This window comes from Hevea brasiliensis, chromosome 8 (genome assembly GCF_030052815.1).
Source record: "Hevea brasiliensis isolate MT/VB/25A 57/8 chromosome 8, ASM3005281v1, whole genome shotgun sequence".
In the NCBI taxonomy this organism is placed as follows: domain Eukaryota; kingdom Viridiplantae; phylum Streptophyta; class Magnoliopsida; order Malpighiales; family Euphorbiaceae; genus Hevea; species Hevea brasiliensis.
Genome location: NC_079500.1, coordinates 63,050 through 87,496, shown reverse-complemented (window position 1 = coordinate 87,496; position 24,447 = coordinate 63,050). Strand labels below are relative to the sequence as shown.

General features: G+C 37.5%; 1 protein-coding gene and 1 non-coding gene across 2 annotated transcripts; one reads left to right on the top strand and one right to left on the bottom strand.

Moving 5' to 3' along the window:
* Positions 1-852: 852 nt before the first annotated feature.
* On the bottom strand, positions 853-15,754 carry LOC110654993 (uncharacterized). Its single transcript, XM_021811151.2, has 5 exons — positions 14,913-15,754; positions 14,086-14,141; positions 13,844-13,896; positions 13,397-13,562; positions 853-1,430 (listed from the first exon to the last, which is right to left on the bottom strand). The coding sequence occupies exons 1-5, from the start codon at positions 15,752-15,754 to the stop codon at positions 853-855; spliced, it is 1,695 nt and encodes a 564-aa protein (XP_021666843.2).
* LOC131182692 (small nucleolar RNA R71) lies at positions 10,583-10,689 on the top strand. Its single transcript, XR_009150953.1, has one exon. It is a non-coding gene; the product is annotated as a small nucleolar RNA R71 (small nucleolar RNA).
* Positions 15,755-24,447: the final 8,693 nt, after the last annotated feature.

The following is a 24,447-nucleotide window of genomic DNA, read 5'->3' as shown; positions in this document are numbered from 1 at the left end:
TGAAAAAATTTTAATAAATTAAATATGAACTCTTTAAAAATCCGCTCAGCTTGATTTGTTTATATGGGATTTGCTCGTCTTGCTGCGTCTGCCCTGTTTTATTGAGCTATGGATCTACTGGCTTTGAAAAAAAATGCTGGACCTCAGATAAGAGGTTGCTGGGAAGTCGCAAGCCCATCCAGTTTAACCAATTGGACATTTCAGTCTCATCCTTTTAATTTGATTCTATTTTCAAATTTCTTTTATTGATTTTAAAAATGTAATGGAATTTAATTCTTTTCCCTTATGAAAAGAAATTGAATAAGAAAAATAAAATGGGAGAAATTAGATTTATTTTCTTTTACTTTCCATTGATTTTTCTCAATCCATAGAGTTCAAATTTCACACACTAAGAAACAAGAATAAAATAGAAAAAATTAATAATAAAACATCAAATTTCATTAATTAAAATCCCAGATAATTGATACAACTTGCTTGTCTTTTGGATCACTACTAACCCAAAGGCAACGCTATGATATATTTGTCCTTAAAGACGCAGTAAGCTTACGTTACCTTGGAATTGATTTCCAATGCCAAAATGAGCCATCAATGGCCAAACAAAAGTAACAAGTTCTCCACCTTTGGTTAATTGTCGATCATGGGATGTTGCAGTGCAATGATTTGCAGCATATGACATCATCCCCACCCACACACTGCTCAGTATCTTCCATTTCTGTTCTTTCAATTTTTTCAGCTCTTTGGTTAACATACTTGCAGTGAACAATACAGATTTGCTTCCATCTCCCTTCACTTCACTTCTGTTGGCTTAAACTCTGTATTCACTTCAAGAATCATTTGACATGCTTTCTTTAGTTAATATGATCTTATGCCTCTCTTTCTAAAAATTCTTTCAGCATCAGCACAGGTATCTTTAAACCTTACCTTACAAATTCCTGCCACAGTAGCCATCATCGTCGACTGCATAATTAGAAGATACAGCATGTAATCTGACAAAATTTTACTGAATTCTTTTTCATTACTCTTTTCTCTCTCCTTTTTATCATTGATCAAGAGCTCAGTTGCAATGTGCCAAATCAGGATGCTCTCGTCATAAGGGACAGCAAGAACATAAGCTATTAATTCGTCACTCCTTTGTTTATCCAAACCATTATTTTGAAGAACCCAGCCACCTCTAGCCGAACATATTTTCCTGACAGTTTCTGCATCATCTATCAACCGAGATCTCTTTTGCAGCTCGCCGAAAATATATTTCCAGAGCTCCATTGTCAGTGACTCGCTGGAAACATATCTTATCTCATCCAGAAAATCCTTGAGGCCCACACGATCAATGAGTCGATCTTTGAAAGCATTCAGGCGCAAGATGGCTTTATCAATGCACGAAAACCGAGTGACCTTTTTAGGTCCAGTCTTTATGCACCGATGTGTCCCAACTGCAAGTGCACGAGTTGTACAAGTAATATAGAAAAGATATCGTTCCCACAAGGAGTTGTGTTAACGATTGAATTTTTGATATAAAAATTCTGATTAATTTGAACTGTTTTTGAAATTAAAGTAATAAATTGATAGATATTGAAGTGTGAATTCTATGTGCGTAAAATTAACAATCTATTTAACAATGTAATGATTTAACTAAATTTGCATCAAATTAAAATAAGCAAATTGAAATATGACAATATTTAAAATGGCAAGTAATTAAATTCAATTAGAAATTAACAATGATAAAAAGACGATTCTGGAGTTCGGGAATTCATATTCAAGCTATTTTGGGACTTTTAAATTGGTTATCCAATCTTGTGGAACTTACGAGTTTTAGGGAGATTAATTCTTAAATCCTTTGAATACCTTTTCGAGTGGGACAAAGAGTGCCTTAATCAATCTAATCCTACTTTCGTAGAGTTAAAGTTAATCAAGACCCATTAAGTTCCTTAATTAATCTGTAAATCCTCTTAATCCTTAGTCTATTTCTAGATCTAAGTTAATTAAGTCTAATTTCTTGATTATCTATCACAAGTCTTTCTCCTTTCGGTGCTTCAACCATAGATTAAGAACAACACTTAATGGGATCCTACACTAAGCATGTCATTGAGCACACAAGAAATGAATAAAACTCATTAAAACCACAAAATATGGATTACCCAATCAAAACCCACAAAATATCTCAAATATTACATCCCAACTCCAGAATCTAATGAAAACTACTCACTATCCATAATATTTACAAGAAATTCTGAGTTAATATGGAAATAAGTCTTTAATCTAAGCTAAGAACTAAGAAACCCAATACAAGAAAGGTAGGAAATATGTAAGAAAGGAAAGAAAACTCCAAATCTGTCTGGAAATGGAGGGGGTGACGTTTTTGCTCCTTTTTTTGAGTCTTCAGCTGCTGCTCCTTCCTTTTCTGTTTTTCCTCCCCTTTTCTAAAATGGGATAAGGGCCTATTTATATCTTTTTCTCTGACAAGTAGCCCTAAAATGGTGTGTTTGAGGTGTGTTTTTATGAGGGAATCTTCTGCCAGCTCATTATGAAGACTTTATGGAACTGCATAAGTGGACTGCATAAGTTATCTGATCCCTTATGCGATTTTGGTTCTGGGCTCTTCTGGCTGCATGAGCAGGGTGCAAGACTGCATAAGTTATGCAGTTTTCTGTGAGGTCGCATAAGCAAGGCACGAATCTGCATAAGTTATGTGGCAACTTATGCAGATTTCGGCAGGTTTGGGAAATTGTTTCTTCTCCCTGTGCAGAACTGCACAACTTATGCGGCAAGTTATGCGCAATTTAGCAAATGCATACTTCAACTTTGAAACTTGTTTTTGACATCTTTGGCTGTAGAAATCACTCCTCAATGGCAAAATTTCTTTTTAGTCCCTCAAAAACACCATTTTTCCTACAAAACCAAGTAAAATTACAAATTAATCCAAAAATTGACAATTATAAAAAACTATCTAAATAACTAATGAAATTAGCTAAAAGTGACTAATAATCAAATAAAATGGCCATGAAATTAAACCTAAATGACTATGCAAAATGCATGTATCAAATACCCCCAAACTCAAGTTTTTGCTTGTCCTCAAGCAAATTTTAAAATATAATGCAATTTTAGGGGTGCCTTGTCCAAAGAGCTATGAAAATTTCTTATTAACTTGTCCAAAGAGCTATGAAAATTTCTTATTAAAGTAACTTAACATACCTTTAGCCATACCAACAATCCATATACCCATCCTTTCAAAAATGCAAAGAATTTAATGCTTATCCAAACTTTCACCGCTTAGCCATCAAGTCAAATATCATCCAAAATTCTCAAACCAATCAATCAAAAGAGAGAGTCATGCTCCAAAGGAATTCTAAAACAATCAATAGTCAAAGTGTCTCTATATAGAATGATGGAATTGAATGAATGAATGGATAATTTTTCAATCCCATGGGCAAATTCCCTACTCCTATCTCCACTGATGTAGCAAGTACTATCAAGAGATCAAAGGTCTTTTAGGGATGTAATGGGGCCATGGGGTTCAAAATGAGGCTAAGAAGAAAAAGGAGAAAAGGATTCAAAGCATGAGAATATTTTCAATCTTGAAAACATAAGGTACACTTCTTATTTTATTATTTTTTTCTTCTTTATATATATATGGAGGAGGAGGAGAGAAATACACAATGAGAATTGTCAAGTGCTAGCATATTTTACAAAATACATAAAAATGGAGGGACACTTTGATACTTTAAACTTGTATCTTGTATTTTCTCTTGATGATTGTCCCTAAAAATGCCACCCCCAAACTCATTTCCTTTGATTACTTTGGGTGGATTTCTTTTAATTTGAATGACAATAGTGAAAAGCACATATACTAGCACTTTTACAAGATGACAAGCATTTCTTCTCCCTTTCGTTAATATATATATATATTTTTTTTTTCTTTTTTTTTCTCTTTTTTTTTATTTTTTTTATCAGAGTATAAAGTGTACCTAATATTCAATTATCCTCATGAAAAGGGTTGGAGTGTTTGGTTCATTGGCTAGGTAGCAATAAGGGTTTCAAGAAAAATTAGGAATAAAAATGCTCAAAGGGGTTTACAAGGGTTAATTTTAATTAGGAAAAAGGCCAAAGGTTTAAAATGAGAAGGTTTAAATCAAATAATGCCTAATCATCTCTCTTTTCAAGTATAAACTGGTATTTCGCCTTGAAAGGTTTAGAAAATTTGTTCTAGGATTGGTGAGACATCATTTGACTACCTTATATCCAATAACTCCCTTTAAACACTCCAATCTCTAAAAGATCAGTTGGGTGACTTTTTGGCTAAGAAGATATAGGCAAGGGATAAACACTTCAAAACTTTGTACCTCTTAGGAAACTTTCAATCCACAAACCCAACTAAAGGTAAGTCAAATCACTCTCATAGGCAACTTTTCAATACTCAAGGGATTTGGCATAAGATTTTATTTCATGATGCATGATTCCTAAAAAAGAGCAATGCATTAACTAAATGGAGGAAATCTATTTGTGTGCAATGTGTACAATTTCTAAGTGATGTATAATGTGTGTGTAAATGTGTTATGTATATGTATGTATGGATGTATATGTAAAATATTTACAATATATATGTAAGTAGAATGGGATGAGATGTTCCTATACTCAAAATGTGAAAAATGTAGCAAAAATCAAAATGCACACCCCCAAACTCAAAATTGGACATTGTCCTCAATGTCTAAAGCAGTGCAGCATCAAAACTCAAAGCAAAGGAGAATAACCAGGAATAGTTAAATTTAAGAGCAAAAAGAAAGAGTTACCTGGTATAGAGCAGATGTGAATTCAAGAGATAATGGTGATGCATAAGAAAGCTGCACAAGTTATGTAGAATATATGCTGTACAAAACAGGTGCATAAGGAGAGTACATAAACTGTGCAGTATGGCATGAGTTGCATAAGGGACTGCACAGGCTATGCAGAACATTTGCATAAGGAGTTTCACAGCCTGTGCAGTATATTGAAAAGCTGCTGCATAATGATATAGCAAGAAAAAATGTGCAAACACCAGTAGAGGTATGTAAATATATACAGTGTATTGACAAGTATGCACAAAAGGGCGGTAAAGGCAATGAGAATCAATAAAAAAAAAACTAATGGAATAGCCATCCAATAGAACTTCAAGAAAACAGAATTCAAGACAAACTAAAATTGTTTCAGCACATCCAAAAAGAAAAACTCCTAGAAGTTGAACAAAAGCAAAATAAAAACTAATCTAATTCTATGGTTTTGCCCTTATCCAAAGGTGCTGCTAAAGGACTGGATGGAGCTGGCTGCTGCCGAAGGGGTGGTTCTGGAGGAGGTGATGGAGGTGGAGGTGGCATTCCCAGAAAAGCCATGAGCTGCTTCATCATCTCTTTTAACTCTTTCTGCTTATCTCTGGTTTCCATAACAAAATCAAAGAGTTGATCATGACGATCCTTGAGGGTATCAAGACCAGTTTCAAGCTTCCTATCCACAAAATATACATCATCACTAAGCCTCTCAAGATAGGTGAATAAGGCTTTAGTGTTGAAGGGAGGAGGTGCTGTGGATGAAGAGGGTCCAGCTGCAGATGGTATTGGTTGTGCGGTCTCTTTGGGGTATCTGTCTGCGGTGAGTAGGTGGTGCGAGTTCGGTAGAATCTTGTTGGACTAGTGGTACAGATTGTGCCTCTGGTTTGTGCGATGGATCTGTAGATGCACTCTTTGGTTGTGCGATGTCGGATGGTGGCAAATCGAATCGATTTTGGATAAGTGAGTAGCATCAAAATATAGAGTGTCTGAAAGTGCTGGTAGAGGATGCTCTTCTGGATCAAAACCAAAATGCTTAGCTATAACAGTTATGAGCCCACCCATGACTATATCACCTACAAATTTGGTAGCAATATGTAACACATGCTCACAAAAGAAGTAACCAGGAGATATTTTGACTTTGTGAAAAGCACACCATAGCATGAACAAGTCAGATTTTTCAACAGCACCAGAACTAGTCCCTCGGCCTAAGATAGTGCTAGTAATAAGTCTATGGATAAATCTAAGTGCAGGGTCTATTATTTGGGAGGTCTTGGATCTGCCAGCATAAAAACTCTGAGGTTGGTTTGTGATACTCCTCCAAAACTGAACAGCATTCCAAACACCTTTATTTGCTACCTCTATGCCTGTATATGGTACCCTAAACAATCCATCAATTGCAAACCCAAAAATACTATGAAATTGGTCTAATGATAGCTCTCTATTTTGCCCCAAACACCTAAATTTCATAGTTGGCTTGTAGTCTATCTCATGCAATTTCAAGGTAGCAGAAAATGAGGAAATGAATTCCAAAACTAGAGCTGGATAAACTAGTTCTTGTTTATGCACAAATTCCATCCAACCTAAACCATCAAGGTAGGCAATAACATTATCAAATAAACCAACTGATTGGAGAGCATCTGCAGAAATATACCTAGTGGGTTGCCCTTTCCTGTCCTTTAGCCTCTTAAAAGTTGACTTATGGTTTGCATCAGGAAGGGGCCAAGGTAGTTTGGATACCTGTGATGCCACTGTTGAATGTTGCTTCTTGCTAGAGGAGGGTGATTTGGCTTATGGGGTAGAGGTAGAAACGCCAACCCCCTGTCGTGTGGAAGCTGAAGTTTTGGGGTTTTTGAGTGTAGGCTCTGAAAGTGGAGTAGCAGGTGGGTCTTTGCGTTTTATGAGAGGTGGTGCAGAGGCCATGGGTCGGGTTGATTTCGATAGGATTCTCCTCTTATAGGTGGATGTAGGAGGAGGTGGAGGGGTTTGTTGTGGAGGAGAATCGGGATTGGGAGCCTGCATTGCTAGGGGCATGACTTGGAGAGGAGAGCCTTGAGGGGAAGGGGGAGGTGATTCCATGGTGGTTGTCGTCGATGGTGGGAATGGAGGAGGGAAGAAGAAAGTGAAAGAGGTAAAGGGAAGTTAGGGCATCGGTCGGTGAAAAGAGGTGTGGGGAGAAGGATTAATGCCGAGAAAAACGAGCTGGGGGGAGGTTGTGAACAGGAACGACGGGAAGTGGGAGGTGGGAAAGTGGGGTGCCAAAAATTTTTGATTTGCACAGGACATGTGATTTTCTGCATAAGGGGAGAATGGGTGTGTATAAGTTATGCACTCTCTTATGCAGGTGTCGGCAGAAAATAGAAGTGTGAAAAATTGGTTGTGCAAAAGTGCATGACTTATGCACTCCCTTATGCAAGTTTCGGCAGAAATAAGGGTCTAAAAAATTGATTATGCAAAAGTGCATGACTTGTGCACTCCCTTATGCAAGTTTCGGCAGAAAATGGAAGTGTGAAAAATTGGTCGTGCAAAAGTGTATGACTTGTGCACTCCCTTATGCAAGTTTCGGCAGAAAATGGAAGTGTGAAAAATTGGTTGTGCAAAAGTGCATGACTTATGCACTCCTTTATGCAAGTTTCGGCAGAAAATGGAATCCAAGAAAATGTGGTTATGCAAAAGTTCATAACTTATGTACTTAGTCATGCAGATTTCGGTAGAAATGAAAATGCAGGATTTGAAGTTATGCAAGAGTGAATAAGTTATGCACATCCTTATGCAAGTTTCGGCAGAGATGAAAAATGGCAAAAATTGTAGCAGTGCAGAATTGCATAAGTTATGCACATCCTTATGCAGATTTCAGCAGAGATGAAAAATGGCAAAAATTGTGGTCTGAAAGCTGCATAAGTTATGCAGTTGCTTATGCACATTTCAACAAGATTGAGATTACAATTGAAAATGTTTTGCAAGTTTGAAAAACACACTAGAATGAAGAAATGTAATCCTATGAAGCATAAATCATGAGAAATTATCACCAAAAACACATCAATATATATACAAAATCCATCACAATTGTACCATACAAGCTTGTAGAGGTAAGTTCTGCATAAGAGGCATTTGTGAATTATGCCATTTCAACTCAAACTCTGCAAATTAATATTTAGCTCATTAAAGCTCAATAAAAATCTGCACAAAGTTGCATTTATCCACAAAAGAAAATGGACTCTCCAAGTTATGCCAAGAAAATGCAGCATGTGCACATTGAATCACACAACCCAAATAAGCTCAAAACTTCTAAAATGACCCACTTACCATCATATTAACATGATAAGCACAAATACTTAAAAGTTACACACCCAACCTCAGCAAGGAAGCAAGCACCATATGCTTCAGACCCCTTTTTGCTGAAAACTTTATTTCTCTGCATAAGCCAAGAAGGAGTCCTGCAGAGGTTATGCAATGAAAGTAAACCAATCTTGGGAGAGTTAAAGGATAAAATATCAGATTAAGAGTTACTCCCTAGCAGTGCAACAACCTTCATCCATTGAAATACATCTACAAAAGACAAAATTCAACAATGTCAAAAATTGAATTTGGGGAGATTTAAAACAAAAACAAAAGTAATACAAATAAAAGTAAATCAACAAAAACAAAATAAAGAACTTGGGGTGCCTCCCAAGAGTGCTAATTTATAGTCCTTAGCTGGACTCCTGTCATTTCATGGTGGCTGGAATTGGAATTTATTGCCTCTGTTTCCAATAGGTGCTTCAATGAATCTATACTTCATTTTCTTTCCATCACATGAGAAGATCCTTGTTGCTTTGTCTAAAAATCCGACCATTTCTTTCTTGACAACCTTTGGTGCATCTTTTTCTTTGAGAGATGGTTGTTTTACTTCGCTTTTCTTTACTTGCTCAACTTGAAAGATTGGTGCCATAGGACAAGGTGAATTACTATTCAAATGTTGTGCAAATGCAGCCTCTTTTGGATTTTAATCATTGATACTCCCTTCATGGATAAGACAACTTTCAAGAGAAGCCTTTGGATAGCTCTTTCTAAAGTGCTCTTTTACTAACTCATCAACTATATCAATTCTCAAACAAGAGTCTACATCTTCATGTTGCTTCTTCTTATCATTGCCAATGTTGAAGACTAAATGATCCTCTCCGACTCCGAGAGTAAGCTTTTCACCTTTTATGTCAATCAAAGCACCAGCTGTAGCTAGGAAAGGCCTTCCCAAAATGATTGGCATATGAGAATCCTCTTCCATGTCCAAAATGACAAAGTCAACTAAGATGTAGAATTTTCTAACCTTCAGTGGTACATTCTCCAAGATCCCTTCTGGATACTTAATTGATCTGTCTGCCAACTGAAGAGAAATGTGGGTTGGCTTAAGATCTCCCATATTGAGCTTCTCATAAATGGAGAGGGGCATAAGGCTAGCACTAGCCCCTAAATCACATAAAGCTTTTGTAGAATAAGATTCCCCAATGTGGCATAGAATTGAAAAACTCCTTGGATCCTTGAGCTTTGGAGGAAGTTTCCTTTGGAGGATAGCACTGCATTCCTCAGTTAAGGCTACAGTTTCATGGTCTTCAAGTTTCCTCTTGTTTGAGAGAATTTCTTTTAAGAATTTTGCATAAGAGGGCATTTGTAAAAGAGTATCAATAAAAGGCACATTTATGTATAGCTTCTTAAAAACCTCTAAGATTCCAAATTGCATATCAAGCTTGGCTTTTTGAAATCTTTGTGGAAAGGGAAGTTGTAGTTTGTAAGGCTCTGGAGGTATATACTTCTCTTCCTTCTCTTTAATTTTCTCTTTACATTTTTCTGCACTTTCTTTCTCACTTTTTTGTTTTTCACTCTCATCAATTTCGTTCTCATTTTCTCTCTTCTCACTATTTTCACTTTTCTCATTTTTTTCACTCTTCTCATTATTTACAACTTTCCCACTTCTTAAAGTAATAGCTTGACACTGCTCTAATGGGTTTTCCGGTTAACTTGGAAGTTTTTCAAAAGACTTGGTACCTGAGAAAGATGCTTGTTGTGCAATCTGATTTTTCAATATTCTGTTATGTGTTTGTATTTGTTCTAGCCTTGCTTTCGTCTCTCTCATCTTCTCATCATGCTTAGTTTGGTTAGCAAGAATCTATTGTAATAAAGCTTCTGTAGTGGAACTTTGTTCTTGCTTTTTTGGTGGAGGATTCATATTTCTCTGCTGAAAATTAGGCAATGGTTGCCTATTTTGTTGATATGGAATTCCTTGTTGCTATTGTGGCTGAAGATTCTGATTTGGGACTTGACTTTGTTGATTTCCCCATGAAAAGTTGGGATGATTCCTCCAAGTTGGATTATAAGTTTGAAAGTAAGGATTCCCCATTTGTTTGTTTCCATAATTACCAACATATGCAGCTTGCTCTCCATAGTCTACTCTACAGCTGGTAGTTCCTTCTGCATAAGCAACTTGTTGTGAACTTCCAGATGATGATGATGAACTAACCAACATACTTAAATCTTCCATCTTCTTAGCCAAAACATTTGTAAGTGCATCAAACTTTGCATTAATCATGTTGAATGGATCAAGGTCATACATTCCAGCAGCTTGCCTCTTTTGAGTTGGAGTTGGTCCTCTTGGACTACTCCAAAGATGAGTATTCTTTACAATTTTCTCCAATAGCTCATAAGCTTCATCTTCATTCTTCATAATAAATTCTCCTCCTGTTTAAGCATCAAAAATCCCTCTAATTGCAGGAGTAACATTGGTGTAAAAATTCTGGTTTATCATCCATTTTGGAATGGCATGATGTGGGCATGGTCTCTCTAATTCCTTCCATCTCATCCATTATTCATTGAGAGTTTCATCTTCTCTTGGTCTAAAAGTTGTCATTTGATTCCTCAATTCTTGAGTTTTTCCAGGTGGAAAATATTGTGTAAGAAATGCATCAGTAAGTTGCTCCCAATTTGTAATGGAGTTGTGAGGTAAAGAATCAAGCCAATCCAATGCTCTGTCTTTCAAAGAGAATGGGAATAGCTTCAATTTTGCTGCATCATCAGATACTCCAGGTTGTTTTTGCATATCACAAATCATAGCAAACTTCTTTAGATGTGTGTGAATTTTCAGAAGGATGTCCCCCAAATTGAGAATTTTGAATCATTTGAAGAACCCCGAAATCCATCTTGTAGCTATTTGCATCAATTATTGGTCTTGTTATACTCTCTCTCAAATCATCAAAACGAGGAAAAGCATGATCCATCATGCTTCCCCTAGGCACATTAGCATTTACAACCTCTTCACCTTAGGCTACATTTTCATTGTTTCGATCATTTCCAGCATTACCACCACCAACTCTAATTCTTTCATCAGCCATGTCTGCTTCAATTTCAGTTTCTCTCAAGGCTTCTTTCCTTTTTCTGGTTTCTTTCTTGTTGGCTCTACAAATTTTCTCAATTTCAGGATTAAACAATAAGGATGTGTCACTTGTGCTTCTAGCTTTTCTCATAAAAGACACAAAATGAAAAGATAACAAAGATAAAACTATAAACAACTAAAACAATAAAAAATTCAATCTTAAACAAACAACTCCCCAGCAACGGTGCTAAAAACTTGATGTGTCCCAACCGCAAGTACACGGGTCGTACAAGTAATATAGAAAAGATATTGTTCACACGAGGAGTTGTGTTAATGATTGAATTTTTTATATAAAAATTCTGATTAATTTGAATTATTTTTGAAATTAAAGTAATAAATTGATAGATATTGAAGTGTGAATTCTATGTGCGTAAAATTAACAATCTATTCAACAATGTAATGATTTAACTAAATTTATATCAAATTAAAATAAGCAAATTGAAATATGGTAATATTTAAAATGGTAAGTAATTAAATTCAATTAGAAATTAACAATAATAAAAAGGCGATTCCGAAATTAGGGAATTTATATTCAAGCTATTTTGGGATTTTTAAATTGGTTATCTAATCTTGTGGAACTTACGGGTTTTAGGGAGATTAATTCTTAAATCCTTTGAATACCCTTTCGAGTGGGACAAAGAGTGCCTTAATCAATCTAATCCTACTTTCGTGGAGTTAAAGTTAATCAAGACCCATTAAGTTCCTTAATTAATCTGTAAATCTTCTTAATCCTTAGTCTATTTCTAGATCTAAGTTAATTAAGTCAAATTTCTTGATTATCTATCACAAGCCTTTCTCCTTTCGGTGCTTCAACCATAGATTAAGAACAACACTTAATGGGATCTTACACTAAGCATGTCATTGAGCACACAAGAAATGAATAAAACTCATTAAAACCACAAAATATGGATTACCTAATCAAAACCCACAAAATATCTCAAATATTACATCCCAACTCCAGAATCTAATAAAAACTACTCACTATCCATAATATTTACAATAAATTCTGAGTTAATATGGAAATAAGTCTTTAATCTAAGCTAAGAACTAAGAAACCCAATACAAGAAATGTAGAAAATATGTAAGAAAGGAAAGAAAACTCAAATATGTCTGGAAATGGAGGGGGTGACGTTTTTGCTCCTTTTTTTGAGTCTTCAGCTGCTGCTCCTTCCTTTTCTGTTTTTCCTCCCCTTTTCTAAAATGAGATAAGGGCCTATTTATATCTTTTTCTCTGATAAGTAGCCCTAAAATGGTGTGTTTGAGGTGTGTTTTTCTGAGGGAATCTTCTGCCAGCTCATTATGAAGACTTTATGGAACTGCATAAGTGCACTGCATAAGTTATGCAGTCCCTTATGCAGTTTTTGGCTGGTTCCTGGGCTCTCTGTGAGAAGCTGCATGAGCAAGATGCAAGACTGCATAAGTTATGCATTTTTCCGTGAGGTCGCATAAGCAAGGCACGAATCTGCATAAGTTATGTGGCAACTTATGCAGATTTCGGCAGGTTTGGGAAATTGTTTCTTCTCACTGTGCAGAACTGCACAACTTATGTGGCAAGTTATGCGCAATTTGGCCAATGCATACTTCAACTTTGAAACTTATTTTTGACATCTTTGGCTGTAGAAATCACTCCTCAATGGCAAAATTTCTTTTTAGTCCCCCAAAAACACCATTTTTCCTACAAAACAAAGTAAAATTATAAATTAATCCAAAAATTGATAATTATGAAAAACTATCTAAATAACTAATGAAATTAGCTAAAAGTGACTAATAATCAAATAAAATGACCATGAAATTAAACCTAAATGACTATGCAAAATGCATGTATCATGCACTGACAGAAATTGTTGGTGATGCCACATTGATGAAAACTTTTATCAATTCCCGGATAGGAATGATTGTGTTGTGCAATGCGGAAGCGTGAAAACTGTAAAGAAATAAAATGAATACACAAAACACTAATATTTACGTGGTTCATTCCCTTAACATAGGGCTACATCAACGGACATGCCATCTTCCACTATCAATAGTAATAAATCATCATTACAAGCTTAAAATTATACTACCCATAAACTCAATTACACCCAAAAGAAATCATACAATATCAAACTGCTTATAGTAAATATATTAGTTAGTCCATCTCAGTCTCCTCTACACATAACTCAATATATTTACTATTACAATATTACACCACAAATGGTACCTTCAACTATATAGGCTAGAGCCCTCTCATCAATGGACAAGAATCCCTTCCTTTTGAATTCTATGTCCTTTCTCCACCTTAGGCCAAAGCCTCTCTTCACTGCAATGGGCAAGTGCCCCTCATCAATGGGCAGAGCTAAATCCTCAGTAATTAGCAAGACCTCTCTCTACAATGAGCGACAGCATCACTCCATGAGCTGAAAGCGAAATAACCCTTTCCACCATTCTCCTGTTTATAGTGTTAATTCCCTCAATCCTAATCTGATTGAAGTCCCACTTAATTTAGGAATAACACTAAAATAAGAGTTCTACTTTATATAGAAAATATTCCTCTATCAATATTTCTCCTACTCAAATTAGGAAAAGGTCTCTTCAAATGTTACTAGGATTTTGAGTCATAATTCTAACAATCTTCACCTTGACTCAAAATCCATTAACCATTGCATACCTCAAATTCTTGGGTGCCTTCAATCATCATATCTCTATGCTTGAGCTTGAACCCTTCAAATCATCAATCTCTCCAATCTTCATCTTGGGTGTAACTTGCTTTTTTCTTCAAAAAATTTTCACGCAATCAATTTTCTCAATTTTGCATCAAGAGCTCCACTTCAATTTCAACTCTCCATCATCACCATTATTGCATGTGCGACTTTTACATGTCGCAGTAACTCCACCTTCAACCAAACTCACCAATACCATTCCCTTGCTCTGATACCAATTTGTTATTCACAACGGAAGCGTGTAAACTGTAAAGAAATAAAACAAATACACAAAACACCAATATTTACGTGGTTCACCTCCTCAACATTGGGCTACATCAACGGGCATGCCATCTTCCACTATCAATAGTAATAAATCATCATTACAAGCTCAAAACTATACTACCCATAAACCCAATTACACCCAAAAGAAATTATATAACATCAAACTGCTTATAGTAAATATATTAGTTAGTCCATCTCAGTCTCATCTAGACATAACCCAATATATTTACTATTACCAACACTACACCACAAAGGGTGCCTTCAACTATATGGGCTAGAGCCCTCTCATCAATGGATAAGAATTCCTCCCTCTTGAATTCTATGTCCTTTCTCCACCTTAGGCTGAAGCCTCTCTTTACTGTAATGGGCAAGTGCCCCTCATCAATGGGCAGAGCCAAACCCTCAGTAATTGGCAAAGCCTCTCTCTACAATGGGCGACAGCCTCACTCCATTAGCTGAAAACCAAATAACCCTTTCCACCATTCTCCTATTTATAGTGATAATTTCCTCAATCTTAATCTGATTAGGAGTCTCACTTAATTTAGGAATAATACTAAAATAAGAGTTCTACTTTATATAGAAAATATTCCTCTATCCTATTGAGAAATATTTCTCCTACTTAAATTAGGAAAAGGTCTCTTCAAATCTTACTAGGATTTTGAGTTATAATTCTAACAGATTGAGTTATGGATCTTGCTTGGACATTCTTTGAAACAGTATCTTATCAAGCTATGGCCAGACACAGATTCAGACCACATGCAAAAAAGAAGGGCCGCAGTCAAAGTTGTATGTTTGTCTGGTTCAAGATCAACCTTCTTTGATTTCTTTCGACTGAGAAAGTTTCTGAAGAGACTCAATGCCCATTGAGGTGATATTCTGAAGAGATTCAATGCCCAATGAGGTGATCTTTCTCTAAGCCTAGTGAATTCCTCCAGGACAGTCACCATTGTCCAGTTTGAGAAAATGGCCATGAAGAATGATAATATATCGAGTCCTATGGCACCAAACAACAGAGAATAAGTAAGCTTAACACCAAACTTGTTGAAAGCATACTTTTTTACCTGGAAATGGAAGATAGTAATGGATACCACAACTGAACTAAATGATATGAAGCAGAAAAACATACCCCACTTGGAGTGAACAATCACTACTTTCATGTAGAGAACTTCATAGAAGAAGTTGAGCTCTCCTGCCATTACTTTGAAAGCATCTTCTGCAGATATGCTATTGAAAAAGTTTCGACTCTCATCGCGCTCCTTGAAGCTGAGGATGAGATCAACAATAAGTCTCTTGAGGATTTTAAAAAACTCGTAAGCCTCCTCCACCAATTTGACATCATCTAAGCCTCTTTTTTCCTGACGCATATCCGTAACCTCAGTTTCTCCTTTATGTTTAGATAATTTCTTTTTTCTGATTTCGTCTGATTTCTCTGAAAGTACCTCCGAAAGCTTGTTATAATTGACACCAGGATCTGGATTTCTGAGCATGGAATCTCTGAATTTATCCTTGCTTGCAAAATACAAAGAAGAAGTGCGCTCCAAATATTTGATTATCCCTGCTAGAAATAGGAGCGCGGTTGTAACATCCCGATCCATCTTCAGTTACTATTGTCCGCTTTGGCCCATGGGCTTCACGGATTTGTCCCTTGAGAGGTTTCGTTCCCAAAAGCGCGCTAACCAGGTGAGGAAGGCTCCCACATATATGGCCCAAATCTTTCCTTCCCGTTTCCGATGTGGGATACGAAATCCACTCCAGTGCGTAGCTGGTTAAACGAGCACGTCTCAACCCCATCCCTAAGTCGTGACAAGCCCACCAGCTTTCGCTTGGTGCGTCCTCGCACCACACACCATACTAGAGGGAGTCCAGCTCTAATGCCACATTATAACAACCCGATCCATCTCCAGTTAGTATTGTCCGCTTTGGCCTGTGGGCTTCACGGATTTGTCCCTTGGGAGGTTTCATTCCCAAAAGCGCGCTAACTAAGTGAGAAAGTGTAACACCCCTATTGGTATAGCCTGGTATATTTCACTGTTCCGGTGACCGGTGTCGGTTCGGATAATTATTGGGATTAGGGCCACACTTAAGACAACATGAGAAGCCATAAACACAAATAATTACTAATGTTTAAATAGTTAACTATAAATAAGAAAAACAGAACATAAGAGGTTAAACGAGCTGAGAGTCACAGCGATAAGTGACCTCCTCGGGAACGACTGCGAAGTTATTTTAAACCCAAATTTTGAACCGTAAAAAGTGACGCTGCGGTCCTTATGACCCTTATGGACACAGTGGAAAAGAGAAAATCATAAAAAAGAACTGTTAAGTCAGTTAAATAATTAGGTCAGGGAACTAGAAGAAATATTGGATTATTTGCAAACCGGGATGAACCAGCGAGGGGTAATTTGGTCAATTGACCCGAGTCGACTCTAACCTAATCACAAATAAAATCGGAGAAAAGAAAATTTCGGAATCGAGAATTAAATTAAAGAACTAATAAAAAAAAATAAATAGAAAAAAAAAAGAAAAAGATGAAAAGTCAAAGTTGATGACATCATTAATGATGTCATAAAGAAATTAATTAAGTGAATTATTAATTAGGGAATTTTGGTCTTCAAAAAGGGATAAGACTAAGGAAAATAAAACAAAAAAAAAAGGAAAAAACACTCTTCTTCTCCATTGTTGCCGCCCCATCTTCCTCTCATCTCCCATGAGAATTTCTTCATTTAAGCTTGCATTAAGCTTAATTTCTTCACCCCAATCAACATAACTCCCCTCAAAACCTCACTAGACTTTGCAATCTCAACTTGAGAACAAGAAAGAAAGAGGAAAGAAAGAGAACAATTGAAGGCTTGGCAATTAAATTGAGGTTAGTATGCTAAACTCTTTATTTATCCATTCAAATGCATATGTGATGGTTGAAAGTGAGTTTAGAACTTGATTTAAATGAAACAAACATGGGAGAAGGACTAAACTGAAATTTTGACCTAGTTGAAGGGAGTATGAATTGCATGAATTAAATGAGATAGAAGGAGTTTAAAAGTCTTAATTAGTTGATTGATTATAGTTTAAAGTTTTGAATTTAGCTAAATGCAACATTTTAGAGTAATTAGGGTTTGAAGACCTAGGGTTTGTGAACCAAAATTTGGAGAAATGCATAAATGACATGTTGGACCTATTGTGAAGTGAAATAATGGTCAATTATGACCAAATAACTTGTGTGGGAATGATAGGAAACTAAGTTAAATTCGTAGGTCAATGGTCATGCTGCTGGCAGCATGACCAAACCCACTTTGAAGGACCAAAACTCAAATTTTACAAGCCTAATGGATATGCCACCAATTGGAGATGAAAATAGACATAAAAGAGCACAATTTTCATCAAGGAACCATGGCCAAAAACTGACCAAAACTTGGTGAAACAATTGACCAAAGTGAAATGATAGCAGGCTGCCATCAGATGACCGACCAAATGAACAGTAACTGTTCATTTGGTCATAACTCGAGTTAGACAGGTCAAATTGACCTGAAATTTGGCCAGGGGTTAGAGGGCATATAGATCTAAAACTTTCATGAAGAACATCACCCCAAATTATGCCATTAACCCATTCAAATTATTGAGCAAAGTTAGGTTACCAAACCTGCAACTCTGCAGAATTTTCATTGAGCAGTAATGTTTGGATAGCTATAACTCTCTCTAGAAAACTCGGATTTAGGCGATTCTTGAACCGATGGAAATCTAAGACATAGTAGAACATTTCATATGAAGAAAGTGAGACCAAATTATGAACTTAACTTGATCAAATTATTGACCAAAGTTGGATCAAAATCTGCCAGAACCCAAAATTGCAGCATGAACAGTGCACGTGAACAGTAAACTTATTTTGGCCATAACTTGAGCTACAAAACTCCGATTGAGGTGATCCAAGAATGAGAATACACTTAAGACAATAAGGAACATTTTCTATGAAGGAAGTTTTGTTAAATTCCAACAGTAGATCGACCAATGAAATAGTGCAACTTTAGAGAACCAAAACCGAAAATTGGCAATTTTGCCAAAATGACCTAAGCTTTAAACAAATGACCAAAACCAACAAGTTTAATGACCAAAGTATGGTATATGGGTGAAGTTAGAGTTCCCATACCTAGTAAGCCTTAAAAAGTCAACTATTTGACTGGAATAGTGCAGTGAATAGTAACCCGAAATACAAAATTTCGAGAACGTCGAATTTAACACATTAGAGCTAGGTAAATGTGGAGCTAAGTTTATTTTGGATTTATTTTAAGTTCTAGTACTGAAACATTGTGAAATTACGTGTTTCAGTGGAAAAGAATACCGGGACAGAACCCGAGAAGTCGAGTCAAGGCCAACAGGCGACTCGTTTGAAGTTTGTGCACAACATATACTTTTATAATCATCTTTTGCATATCGTTTTGAATAATGTGAAATATTGGATTATGGCATTCTTATAATGTTTGATCTAAATTGTTGAAAGTTATTATGTATATTTGAAAAGACAATGTTTAACAAATTGTTAAGATAAGTTTTGAAACCATAGTGTCATGACCACATATTTGAACACCTCACTAGCACGACTAGTGGGGGTAATTAGTTTCAAATTTTGATTCCTTCTCTGGAGAAGTGTTGAGGTGTGCCAGTAGAAGAGGATGTGAATAGATATCCATATATATGAGCTAGCTAACCTTGTGATATGATTTCTCTTTAGCCTCTGGCTATTGAGATTCATGTGATTTCTCTTAGCCTCTGGCTATTGAGATTCTATTTGTTTCGAATGGCATGATCTAACTGTGGGTTTTATGAAATGTGTTTTGATACTTTGAAATGAACTTGGTTTACATGTAAAATCTCACAATGCATGATTGTATTTAATTTTCATGTTTAGCCAAATTTTTGAATGAATGTGCTTTAAGTTTTGCATAAAGATTATTTTAGTATATTGTGCACCATCGAGTCCTAGTACTCGTGATAGCTTTTATTCATTGCAGATCTGAGAGACTAGAGGAGCAGATCGAGTCACGAGGTGTGAGAAGCTACCAGCCTAAAGTTTTCGGGTATAATTTATACCCTAACTGTAAATATTCCTTTTGATGTATATATTGCATATAAATGTATGGACATGTACATGGGTCTTGAGCAACTTGTACAAAGTTTGTATAAAAGTTGTAATAAATTTTAGTTTAGACTTTCTGAATGTAAATTTTAGTATGATGAATATATAAATTGTTTATCTTGAATGGAATATGAATAAATGATATTGATGGACAGTATTTTGAAGTAATTATTGAACTTGTGAATTTGAGAAATTGATTGAGATTGAGTATGAATTTGAAGCAGTGGTTAGAAAATTATTGGAAGTGCTTTTATTTCAGGTATTTGAAGAACTGATTTCTCAAAATACAGAGGAAACTCTGTCAAAATTTTTATAAAATTTGCGTAAAAATAAAATGGGCCAAAAATATTAACTAGTTTTAATTTAACTAAATGTTTTAAGTACTTATTAGACAATGCTCACCACTTGTCAAAAATAAGAAAATTGTTTTAAAATCCCTTGTAAGGTACTTAATGAGTTATCGGTAGGTGAAGTTCGGTAGTTCATTAGGTATTCTACGGGATCATGTTATGCCTTACAGAGGGGTAAGGTGTGACATGTTTTAGTGGTATCAGAGCAAAATTTTGAAGTATGTTTTAAATTGTGAATTTGTGTAATTCTTTGTTAAGTACAACTACTCAATGTCCATTTTTGTTACATACAGTGCATTACATCATGAATATGAACTAACGGAGGGAAATCTCCTTGTGTTACTTGTTCAGGAGATACCCTACTCCAAACTGTTATGGAAGAAGGGGATCGCTCAGTTGAGCAGTCTGTTGAAGCTGAGGCACAAGGGGAAGCCCCAGCTTTACCGAATGTTAGTGGGTCAGCAGCACCAGCCCCACAAATGCCGCAGTTTCCTGCACAGTTCGCACAGCAGATGGCTGCGATGTTTCAACAAATGGCTGGGGGTATGCCTGTTCAAGCTCCACCCCAACCACCTGTGGCACACCCACTGCCTCCAGCCAGACAATATGATAAATTACTGAAGTATGGGGCTGCAGAATTTAAGGGTACAGTGGACCCTTTAGAGGCAGAGCAATGGCTTGAAAGAATGGACAGAGTGTTTAAGAAATTGCACTGCCCAGATGAGCTGAAGTTTGAATACTCTGTGTCGCTACTGCAAGGGGATGCGTATGACTGGTGGAAGACCATCCCCCACAGCTTGGCTGAACCACCAGTGCTGACCTGGGATGACTTCATTAGAGAGTTCAGACAGAAATACATCCCAGACGCATATGTTGATCAGAAGTTGCAAGAATTTTTGAGTTTGAAACAAGGAAATCGATCAGTGGCAGAGTATGAGAGGGAGTTCTCCCGCCTGAGTCACTATGCGGAGAGTCTCCTTACTACCAGCAAAGCAAGATGCAAGAGATTTGAGATGGGTTTGAAGCCCAAAGATAAGTATGCAAGTTGTGGGATTTCGACACAAAGAACTTCTCGTAACTTATGTCCCAAGCACTTGAACGAGAGAGTTGAAGCGTATAACCCAGTGAAGGAAAAATCGAGAAATCGTAAAAGACAAGGGGGAAAAATCGGTTGAGCAGTTACGTGCGACCTCTGGAAAGAAAAAGAAGTTTAGTGGACCCAGCAGGTGTCGAGGTGGAAGATTTGGTAGAGGCAGATTTTCCGGACAGAGACCCCCTAGGTCTAGTCAGCAGTCGAGCAGGGGTTCACATTCTGCCCGCCCCTGTGAGACTTGTGGCAAGATTCATGGGGGGGAGTGTTATTGGGCCACTGGAGCTCGCTTTAGCTGAGGCAAGGGCCATATGGCTAAAGATTGTACTAGTGCTCCGAGATATGGTCCAGCTCCTACTACTGCCGAGGGATCTATTCAGAGTCCTGCTCCCAGAGGTTCACAGTCATTTGGCAGAGGAAGAGGCAGAGGTAGAGGCACTGCTTCAGGCAGTCATGGTACAGTTGGTCAATCAGCACAAGGAAGTGCTTCAGCTAGAGTCTATACAATGAGACAGCGAGAAGAGGCTGAGACTTCTGATGTGGTAGCTGGTACATTCTCTATCTCTGATCAAGAAGTATTTGTATTGTTTGATCCGGGTTCAACCCATTCATATGTTAGTGCTAGCATAGTCAGTTCACTTGCTGTTCCATGTGTGCAAATGGGTTTTGAAGTGCTAGTAACTAGTCCGTTAGGACAAGAGGTCCGGGTCAACAGAATCTATAGAGACTGTCATTTGGTGATCCAAGGACATGTTTTCCTATCAGACTTGATTGAAATGCCCTTTAGAGAGTATGATATCATTTTGGGCATGGATTGGTTAGCCAGGTATCACGCCATGATTGACTGTAGACTGAAGACAGTCACTTTTAGTCTCCCTTTGTATGATGATGTGGTAATACATGGAGAGAGGCATTTACTGCCATCAAACATTATTTCGGCTGCACTAGCCAGAAGAATGATCAGAAAGGGGTGTGAAGCATACTTGGCACATGTGATAGACACCCAAGTGGGGAGTCCAGCACTAAGGGACATCCCTACGGTATGTGACTTTCCGGATGTGTTTCCTGATGAATTGCCAGGATTACCTCGAAAGAGAGGTGCGCTTTGAGATTAATGTTATGCTCGGTGTGGACCCAATCTCCATAACGCCATATAGAATGGCACTGCACTGAAAGAGTTGAAAGTGCGATTGCAAGAATTGCTTGACAAGGGCTTTATCCGCCTAGTGTGTCACCTTGGGAGCGCCGGTGTTGTTTGTAAAGAAGAAAGATGACACTCTCCGCTTGTGTATTGATTATCGGCAGATTGAATAAAGTGACAATAAAGAATAGATATCCATTGCCCGCATTGATGACTTGTTTGATCGCTTGAGGTGCGGTGTGTTCTCCAAAATTGACCTGAGATCAGGTTATTATCAGCTGAAAGTACAAGAGCAGAGTATTTCTAAAACTGCCTTCAGAACCCGCTATGGCCATTATGAGTTCTTGGTCATGCCATTCGGGTTAACTAATGCTCCGGCTGCTTTTATGGATCTGATGAACACTATCTTTAGACCATACCTCGACCAGTTTGTTGTGGTATTCATAGATGATATATTGGTCTATTCGAGGAATGCAGAAGAGCATGATAGACATCTGCGGACTGTACTGCAGACTTTGAGGGAGAAACAGCTATATGTCAAATTGTCGAAGTGTGAATTTTGGCTAAAGGAGATATCCTTTTTGGGGCATGTAGTATCAGAAGAGGGCATTAAGGTAGATCCAAGTAAGATTGAAGCTGTCCTTAATTGGAGGCCACCCAGAAATGTCACAGAGATTCGCAGTTTTCTAGGTTTAGCTGGATACTACCGTAAATTTGTGAAGGGATTCTCCATGTTGGCATCTCCATTGACCAAACTACTTAGAAAAGATGTAAAATTTCAGTGGATGGATAAATGCCAGCAAAGCTTTGATGAATTGAAGAAATGTTTGACTGAAGCTCCAGTCCTGACTTTACCTACACCGGGTAAAGAATATACAGTTTACAGTGATGCTTCTCACAATGGGTTAGGTTGTGTGTTGATGCAAGATCGAAATGTCATTGCCTATGCATCACGCCAGCTAAAACCGCATGAGAGGAATTATCCGACACATGACTTGGAGCTTGCAGCTATTGTGTTTGCTCTTAAGATCTGGAGACATTATTTGTATGGGGAGAAATGCTACATCTACACAGATCATAAGAGTTTGAAGTATTTGGGCACTCAGAAAGAGTTGAATTTGAGACAGAGGAGATGGTTAGAGTTGATAAAAGACTATGATTGTCTGATAGACTATCAGCCAGGGAAAGCTAATGTTGTGGCTGACGCCTTAAGTCGCAAGACTATGGCAAGTCTACGGGTTACTCCTTTGTCTTTGGTACATGAGTTGAGATCATTACATGCCAGCTTAGAGATTAATGATGATGGGCAGACAGCAGTTGCATGGCATGTACAACCAATGTTGATTGATCAGATTAGAATGGCTGCTCAGAATGATCAGAAGTATCAAAAGTTGATGGAAGAAGTCCGACAGGGCAAGAAACCAGAATTCTCAATCAGAGATGATGGTCTATTGCTACACCAGGGCAGAATATGTGTTCCTAGTATTGTTGATTTAAGGCAGATCATTTTGAAGGAAGCACATGAGTCTCCTTTTTCCATGCACCCTGGTGGCACAAAAATATATAGAGGGCTAAAGGAGCATTACTGGTGGATGGGTATGAAGAGAGATGTGGCAGAGTTTGTATCCAAATGCCTAACTTGTCAGCAAGTGAAGGCAAAGCATCAAGTACCCACTGGGTTGTTACATCCACTACCAGTACCAGAGTGGAAATGGGAGAGAATAACGATGGATTTTGTGATGGGACTTCCGAGGACACAGAAAAGTCATGATGCAGTTTGGGTCATTGTTGACAGACAGACTAAATCTGCTCATTTTCTGCCAGTCCGGATGGACTACAGTTTAGAAAGATTGGCCAAGTTATACATCGATGAGATTGTGAGATTGCATGGAGTGCCAGTATCTATCATGTCAAACAGAGATCCTAGGTTCACTTCTAGATTCTGGGGTAGTCTTCAGAGAGCCCTAGGAACTAGATTGAACTTCAGTACTGCATTCCACCCACAGACAGATGGCCAGTCTGAGAGGGTAATTCAGATCTTGGAGGATATGCTACGGGCTTGTGTGATTGAGTTTGAGGGTAGTTGGGATACACACTTGCCTTTGATTGAGTTTGCTTATAACAACAGCTATCAATCAAGCATTGGGATGCCTCCATATGAAGCTTTGCATGGCAGAAAATATAGAACCCCGTTGTGTTGGGATGACGTGGGTGAAAGAAAGATGATTGGACCTGAAATTGTTCAGCAAACTGAGGAGAAGATCAGGGTGATCCGAGATCGACTTAAGACTGCATCAGACCGTCAGAAGTCCTACATTGATTTGAAAAGAAGGGATATTGAGTATGCAGTAGGTGAGAAAGTATTCCTCAAAGTTTCTCCTTGGAAGAGAATTATGAGATTCGGCCGAAAGGGGAAACGAAGTCCTCGTTTTATCGGGCCATATGAGGTATTGGAAAGAGTGGGTCCTTTGGCATATCGGTTGGCACTACCTCCAGAGTTGGAAAAGATACATAATGTCTTCCATGTGTCTATGTTGAGGAGGTATCGATCAAACCCATCTCATGTACTACCAGTAGAG